Source organism: Sinocyclocheilus anshuiensis, unplaced genomic scaffold, assembly GCF_001515605.1.
Source record: "Sinocyclocheilus anshuiensis isolate Anshui unplaced genomic scaffold, SAMN03320099.WGS_v1.1 scaffold1854, whole genome shotgun sequence".
Lineage (NCBI taxonomy): Eukaryota > Metazoa > Chordata > Actinopteri > Cypriniformes > Cyprinidae > Sinocyclocheilus > Sinocyclocheilus anshuiensis.
This window is the reverse complement of record NW_015546040.1, coordinates 329,928-338,614: the sequence shown is the minus strand read 5'-3', so window position 1 is coordinate 338,614 and position 8,687 is coordinate 329,928. Positions and strand designations below refer to the sequence as shown.

Below are 8,687 nucleotides of genomic sequence, written 5' to 3'. Positions count from 1 at the left end.
TATAAATACTGTTCAGTTTCTTGCACAGACCGATCGTTTCGTGTCTTTACACATCAATGTATCGTCACGAGCCGCAGGGTTTAATTTGGTTTTGTTTGTGTATGTTTTTTTGACTCTCAAAGCCGTGATTCCCGTTCACTTCCATTATATGACTGACAGACTGCAACGGTTTGAGTTAAACATTTTCGTTTGTGTTCTACTGAAGAAACAAAGTCACCTACATCTTGGATGCCCTGGGGGTAAGCAGATAAACATCACATTATCATTTTTGGGTGAACTATCCCTTTCATAAAACAAAAAACATGCAATACTGAAGAATTAACGGTTTAACGTGTGTTTGGGAACACAATGGGGACTATGTTTACTTTAAATACACATCTGCATCATTTCCAACAGTTTTGTGCACAGATTTAGTGTAATATAAATTATTATAATTTTCATAATTCATATAATTTTTACAGTACATTTTAACTTACAACAAAAATACATTTTTTTCATAATTAAGAGTTATAATCAGCAATATTAATAAAATTATATATATATATTTAACTAAAACTAAAAACATGTATTTATATAATAATATATTAATTAAAATGATAATTTATCTAGTAGTAAACAAACTATAAATTATTAAAACAATAAATACAAAAATTATTTACTATGTTAAATTATGTTCTTTAAACACAGCTTTTTTTTTTTAACCATTTTAAATTTAAAAACTACTACTACTAAAATAATAAAAATAACAGTTCAAATCAAAATATGTAACAAAATAATCACAACTTAATGTTTAGGTACTTCAAGAAAATAAGAGGTATGCCTGACAATAAAAGTTTGGGAATCCCTGGACTAGAATTTGAATGCATTTGCACACTGAAAAAAACGATTATTTGAAGAAATAAAAACATTGGTGTATGTTTTACAAGAAAACATGATTTCAGCTTTTCTACTTCAAATTTTCATATTGAATTCAATGTGCGACTTACTAGGGCTGGGTATCGATTCAGTGAAATAAATCCCGGAAAAGATCGATTCGTGGCTTTTGAGAATCGATATCGAATCGACGTCATTTAAAAAAACAATTAATCGAAGAATCGATTTTTTTTGCCCAGCCCTATGACTTACCGTTTCTTTGTAATTACTTGTGAAATTTCCTAGCAAATTCTGAGTAAGAAGGGTTTTAAAGTAAATCCTACAACTTTCTTTTCCAGTGTGAATGTAACAAATTCCACCTCGTCATGTGTTTGAACGCACCAGCTGCTGAGGTTCAGAGGTCTGGCTGAGGGGCAAGTTCAGGACGGCCGTGGGCTCGTGGGTGTAGAGACCCACAGAAAACTCTCCTTTCTGAGCGGGTTTGAGGAGCTGCGTCAGCGCATGGAGCGTGTGGGGCATGATGGGTCCCGTCACCTCCAGACTGCACACGTCCTGATAGCCCATTCTCACCTGAGTCTTCACATTCACAGTCCGGGCCTGAATCGTTTTCATTCGCAGCAGAAGAGACACACAGACAAATCGCTTTCATTAGAAAAATACTTGATGCAATCTGGGTCCAGTAATAGCCTCAATATACTGATGCTGGTAAAAAGTAAATATACTAAATATACCTCAATATACTGATGGTGGAAAAAAAAAAAATATACTAAATATAATTAAACAACATTATAATAAAATAAAATTAAAAGTGATAAAAAGTATAATAAAATGCAATAAATATAAATAAAACTTAAAAAAACAAAAAACAAATATAGAATACAATAAAATGTAAAAGTGAAATGCAATAAATAAAATAAAAATAAAAAAATGCAACAAAATATAAAATTCAAAATGAAAAAAGGAAAATAAAATGCAATAAATATTTAAAATAAAACAATACAATATAAAAGTAAAATGCAATAAATAAATTTAAAAATGAAAAAATGAAAATAAAATGCAATAAATATAAATAAAACTAAAATACAATAAAATTAAAAATAAAAACAATACGATATAAAAGTAAAATACGACAAATAAAATTAAAACGAAAAAAAAAAATACAATGCAATGCAACAAAGTAAATTTAAATACAATAAATAATGCAAAAGTGAAAAATGAAAAGCAATAAAATATTACAATTACAAAACAATAAATAAAAAAATGACAAAATGCAATCATTGCAACATTGGTTTGTGGGGGTGGAGTTAGGGGGGGTGCCCGAAGCGTAAATCCTTATAAGGGAAAATAACGATATAACGATTCCTAACACCATGTCAACACCGGATGCGAGCGGCGCGGTGCGACGCGACAAAGTGCTATAGAACCACTGATCTATAATAGAGATTCATTATATACAGATCAGTCAATAGTAGGGGTGTAACGGTACACGTATTCGTACACAACCGTTTCGGTACGGGTCTTTCGGTTCGGTACGCATGTGAACCGAACGAATAGTTTTTTTTTTCTCCGGAAATTCAAATAATAAATGGCGTTTTGACAGTCTTTGATGTGGCATGACAGATCGCTGTATAAACACCTTGGAGAGCCGCTTCTGGGACGGTTCAGAAACGTGCTGGTATATAATCCCAACACAAGCATTGACTAGAGATTATCAAAACTTAATTTTTGATTAGTAATATGCATTGCTAAGAACTTCATCTGGACATCTTTAAAGGCGATTTTCTCAATATTTAGATTTTTTTGCACCCTCAGATTCCAGATTTTCAAATAGTTGCATCTTCGCCAAATATTATATTAAGCTTTCGGACGATGTATAAATCTCAATTTTGAAAAATTGACCCTTATGACTGGTTTTGTGGTCCAGGGTCACACATGTGAAAACATCAGTCTAAATCAGTGATAAAAGGAAATATAAACGCCTTTGAATGCTAAGAATGTGACAGTACCACAAATCTAGAACATCCAGAAGGTGAAACACGAGGCCTCGTACCTTGAGCGTGTGCAGTGTGGCCCCTCTGAAGGCTGTAGGAGCCAGTAGAGTTGGAGGAAGCCCCGCCTGAGAACCGGCTCCAGCCACCAAACTCTTACAGTTAATGAGGAAGTTGAGCAGCGTGAAGGTGTTCGAACCCACCACCAACACCACAGACTCTGGTCTGTGGTCCAAACGCACCTCTCTGTGCTCCTTACGACTGCGGCACGACTTAAGGAACGAGATCAGGTGGATTGAGCTTTGGGCTGTTTCACATATAAAAACATGTCATGTTCCATGTAGGGTTATAATACTTAAATACTTAATAAAACTAAAATCAAAACTAACACCATTAAAAAAAAAAAAAAAAAAAAACATTTTTGTTACTTGACTTCATGGCGATCTCAGAAGGTATACAATTAACAAAAAGTTATATTATAGAAGTTTCAGGTCTACACTAGACAAAAATTCTAAAATACATTCAGGTGATCTATTTTTAAACAAATCAGTTAAACACACCTCTGAATAAAACTGTTGTCTATTTACATAAAAAATAGTACAATCCAATAAAATGTCCACTAAAATAATTTATTTAAACATTAACTTATTTGAATTCAGCTTCAAATATCACGTTTTTGTTCAGCTTAACTTTAAGTACTAAAATATCAAACCAAAATTAAATTAATAAATAAAAATTAATAAAAAAATTTACACATTAAAAAAAAATGAAAACAAATCAAAAAACAAAAATGATAATCTTTAACTAAAATTAATTTAATTAATAATTTTTTTTAATCGAATTAAAAAATATAAACAATTAGATACTTCAGATTTCAAAACTAAAGAAAGCACTGCACAAAACACATGCAGATTGTAAAGGATACAGTTTGATAGAAATGGCATCTGGTTTCTTGATCTTGTCTTGGACGCCCATCTCCTTCAGCCAGGAAAATCCACCATCGTCATCATCTTCATCATCCTCCTCCTCGTTTTCACTGTGCTCACTTGATCTGTCAAAGCAAAGATGAGGAACGCACTGATGAGCACTGAAAGCAGATCCGCATCCCATCAGCGGAGAGCGGTCCTGTACTCACACAGACTCCTCGCTCTCACTGCGCTCTCTGCTCTTCCTCGTCTCCGCCAGCAGAGGGAGAGAGAACTCTATTCCTGAACACAAACATGCATCCACAGCTGCTCACAAGACTACTTCAGAAAACAATAAAACATCACTCCAGGCTGTGCATTACAGTGACTTCAGCACAGCTAAAATCACTGCAACTACAACTAATTCATTAATGTTTTATTAAATTGCCCCTATTATGGATTTTTGAAAATGACCTTTCATGCAGTGTGTAATACAGCTCTAAGTGAATGAAAACATCCTGCAAAGTTTTAAATCCGAAAGTGCACCGTGTATAAAGTTATTGTCTCTCAAAAGAAAGAGTCGACTCTGAATAATTTAAGCGAGTCGTTTTTAAACCGAATCCCAAGCCGTTTCATGTTGACGTCAACATGAAACATTAGCATATTGCTCGTCCACTTGTTGGTCTTTCCCGTTGGTCTGAATGAAAATGCAAATTTATTCTTTGCCACTAGGTGCTGCTTTTGGAGCGGTAAAAATAGCGGTTTCCCCGGTAACGCATGATGAAATGAAAATGAGACCAATCGACCAATCACCGCCGATTAGCGTCACGCAAAGGAGGGGTTTGGAAAAATGAATCATTGGGCGAATCGTTTGGGAGTCATTGAGCAAGTAAGGTAAAAATAAATGCATATTATAACACAATGAAAGTGTTTTTTGACCTTGCATGCATGTCAACATGTTGGGGACTCCCAAAACCAAAATCTGAACCTTTCATAACCCATAATAGGGGCACTTTAAAACCATTTCAAGGGTGCAATGAAATTTTTTCAAATAAGGTTCAATGTATTTTATTGTCATTCTATACAAATAATGAAGAATTATTTGAGAAATTATTCTCTAGCATCATATCACACAGAAACTTCACCGCAACCTGTCAAAATAAAAGTCCAGTTCAACAATTAACAGATATATTACTCTTGTATTACTTTTGTACAGTATAATGTACATCTTTATATATTCTATTTTCTGGCAAACTGAAATATAATTGAATGATGAAAATAAATATTACAACCAGATTAACCACTTAATTGTAATTCAATTATTATTAAAACTTTTTTAAAGGAATATTCACACAATTTTTCTTCCATGTATTAATTTTAACAGTAAACCTCTGTTTGTTTGGCAAAAAATAAAAGGGTTTAGTTTTCATTTGATTAAAAAAAAAAAAGTTTAATGCCTTCATTTGATTATCAGGAAAATTAAAACACAAGAATTTCTTAAAAAAAAAAAAAAGATTGTAGGGCCCTACTGTTCAAAATGTTGAATAATTTAGAGTTTTTGACTTTTTTTTTCTCACTGAAATAAATGTTTTTGTTATTACAGAGAGAGTAAAGTACCAAAAAAAGGTACACCGAATTTCAGGAACAGATACTGGTACTGTACCGGTTAAAACGTGAACAGTACCCAGCCCTAGCTCTTACCCTCCGCTTTCATGGCCTCGCGCAGCCCTCTAGTGGTGGGGGACAGCAGTGCGCTGAGGCCTTTAGCGCCGCTCAGACCGGCCGCCCTGAAGAGCACCGTGAACTGATACGAGCACAGATAGAAATACGGACAGAGTCGAGCCTTCAGCAGACTGTAGAGAGACGTCAGACTCACAGACCTACAACACACACAAAGCCTCAGTCAGGAACACGCATGCCAGCTAGGGCTGCACAATTAATCGAATTTCTAATCGCGATTACAATTATGGATGCCACAATTACGTAATCGTTCAAAGCGGCAATTAATCGTTCAAAGTCCACTTATGTTATTCTGCGTGCTTAAGATGTGTTTTTTTTCTTTCTATATGTTACCTTAAGGGTTTTCCCATTATTTTAATTTTAGTTTTAGTATACCATTATAATACCATTCATATATATATTACATTGTAGCAAAGTGTAATTTCTTCAGTGTTGTCACATGAAAAGATATAATAAAATATTTACAAAAATGTGAGGGGTGTACTCACTTCTGTGAGATACTGTATAGTATATCAGTCTGGTGAGTAAACTAAAAAATTAGAAAAATTAAAAATAGCGCTCAATAATTGCCAATCCATCCTATTTTGGGTACAAATCGGAAAAAATAATACCTCTCTCAAAAGAACTGTTAAGCAGACATATAATAATCCACGCTTTTTCCAGTGTGCAGGTTTACACGAGTTTTTTGTTGTTAATTTGTTGCGATAAAACTCTATCAGAACCAAACCGACAACTGTGGTTAAAAACCGAGGTACATATTGAACCGTGGACTAACTGTATTGTTGCATCCCAAGTAAACACCGTTTAAAAAAATAAAATAAAATAAGTCATATAAAATCATAAAAACAAAAATACAATATTTTTTAAATGTTATATAAAAATAGAACTAGGGATGTAACGATTCACTCAACTCACGATTCGATTCACAATTTATTTATTTTTTTTACAAAATGAGATTTAAGACAAATTATAAATAAATGTGTCCTTTTATTATTGCATTGGACAAAATGCTGCATGTTTCTTTGTGAAATTGAAATATAACACTATAATAATACAGTATACTAACATAGCACTTGCATATTATTGCTCTTTTGTTGGGTTTGATTGCTTCTATCGTCCTCATTTGTATGTCGTTTTGGATAAAAGCATCTGCTAAATGACAACATTTTAATATAATGTAAATGTAAATAAAACTAAATTGAAATTTTACAAAGCAGCGCTGCGCTTATGAACAGCAATGATACAGCGTTTCCTTGGTTACCGCTGTAAACAAAGCAGCGCTGCGCTTATGAACAGCAATGATACAGCGTTTCCTTGGTTACCGCTGTAAACAAAGCAGAGCTGCGCTTATGAACAGCAATGATACAGCGTTTCCTTGGTTACCGCTGTAAACAAAGCAGAGCTGCGCTTATGAACAGCAATGATACAGCGTTTCCTTGGTTACCGCTGTAAACAAAGCAGAGCTGCGCTTATGAACAGCAATGATACAGTGTTTCCTTGGTTACCGCTGTAAACAAAGCAGAGCTGCGCTTATGAACAGCAGTGATACAGTGTTTCCTTGGTTACCTCTGTAAACAAAGCAGCGCTGCACTTATGAACTTTAATATGCATTATACAGAGGCAAGATGAAAAGAAAAAATACCATCTAAACTTTTCTAAAGACAGTAAGTTCCCCTCAGACATGCATTCATATAAACTCCTACCCCTAAATGAATCGCGATTTGTTTAGCATCTCAACCGATTTGAATCGTCACATATTTGAATCGATTTTCAACCGGCTCGCGGTTAATCGTTACCGGTAGGCTGACCTCTACTAGTAGTTTGAGATTATCTGCAGAAAATACCCTTCCCTATAACTGTGTCCTCACCTGTATATGAGCAGGTAAGCTGGAGAACTCGGCCCTGCAGTGAGAGCTCAAGCCCTGCGCCTCCTCCTGCGCCTTCAGATGCTCGGCCCAGGAGAACGACTGAGGAGACGTGAACAACAGACGCGTTTTCAGAGACCAATCGGCAGGGAACTCCAGACACACTTCAGCTGGAGCCGCGTCACAAACCGCCTCTGGACCCTAGAGACAAACACACGTCAGTGAACCTCTCATCAACACGGATCAACCAGGACAGAAATCATGAGGAACTGAGACTGACACCTTCAGCACTGCAGCGGATCTCTCCGGCTCAAACAGATCCTCCTCAAACAAACCCGCATCTTCAGACAGAGAAACAGGCGTCTGCAGACAGATCACAACACAATTAGCACATGCACATCCGTCCTGTAAACATGCCAAAAAAAAAAATATTAATTTTTTATAATGCCGATAACCAATATATTATACAGCAGCTTTCACAGTAAATGTCTGAGTTAGAAATGCATGCTTCTGATCTTAAACAAAATCTCACATCGAAACTTTTTATTTTAAGAAATTATAAACAGCTGAGTTAAAGATAACATTATTATTATTATTATTATTATTATTATGAGTAAATATGAATTATGTCATGACCCCAATGAGCCCACTACTTAAAATTATAAATAAATATTAAACTAATAAACTACAAACACTAACATTATATATACACACAAAACCAATAAAACATGAATATCAAAACTTTTTTAATCTAATATATATAAAAAAAATCTAAACATTTTAATATTATAAAAAGTGCACCTTATATAATTATCAAAATGACAAAAACAATACTAAAATGATTTTTAAAAATCAAAACTATGTACAGAAGCAATTATGAATAATATGATTATATAAAGGTCTACAGAAAAATATTTTTACCCAAAAAATGCAAATATACTTATATATATATATATATATTAAATAATAATAACTAAAGTAAGAATAATATATTTAATATATTTTCACTGAACCTAAAAATAAAATACAATTTGATGCTAAATAAAAAATAATAAATCTATTTTAAAACTACAAATAATAAAACTATATGAATTAACATTTTAAAATTATATAAAACAGTACACAGCATATTAAAAAAAAAATATGAAAATATAAATATTTTATATCAAACATAATAAAAATAGCATTCTATTTATATTTTATTTATATACATGTCAAAAGTTATGTTGTATTTATTTACATCTAGGCCTATATTGAAATGCCATGTTAATATCATGGTAAATGAATGTCAGTGTCAGTGTGTGTAACCCTAACCC

The 8,687-nt window shown here is 33.5% G+C and overlaps 2 protein-coding genes across 2 annotated transcripts in view; both read right to left on the bottom strand.

Annotated features, from left to right (window-relative positions):
* The window catches only part of LOC107698893 (protein downstream neighbor of son homolog), a 7,829-nt gene extending 1,973 nt beyond the window's left edge, over positions 1-5,856 (bottom strand). Inside the window, exons 1-6 of the mRNA XM_016500028.1 lie at positions 5,840-5,856; positions 5,468-5,646; positions 3,997-4,069; positions 3,787-3,912; positions 2,924-3,122; positions 1,255-1,470 (exon numbers count right to left, since the gene is read on the bottom strand). Coding sequence (XP_016355514.1) covers positions 1,255-1,470; positions 2,924-3,122; positions 3,787-3,912; positions 3,997-4,069; positions 5,468-5,646; positions 5,840-5,856 — 810 coding nt within the window. The remainder of the gene's footprint in view (positions 1-1,254; positions 1,471-2,923; positions 3,123-3,786; positions 3,913-3,996; positions 4,070-5,467; positions 5,647-5,839) is intronic.
* A 1,500-nt stretch (positions 5,857-7,356) lies between these two features.
* Positions 7,357-8,687, bottom strand: part of LOC107698892 (protein downstream neighbor of son homolog) — a 2,260-nt gene continuing 929 nt past the window's right edge. The window contains exons 2-3 of the mRNA XM_016500027.1: positions 7,654-7,734; positions 7,357-7,572 (exon numbers count right to left, since the gene is read on the bottom strand). Coding sequence (XP_016355513.1) covers positions 7,357-7,572; positions 7,654-7,734 — 297 coding nt within the window. The remainder of the gene's footprint in view (positions 7,573-7,653; positions 7,735-8,687) is intronic.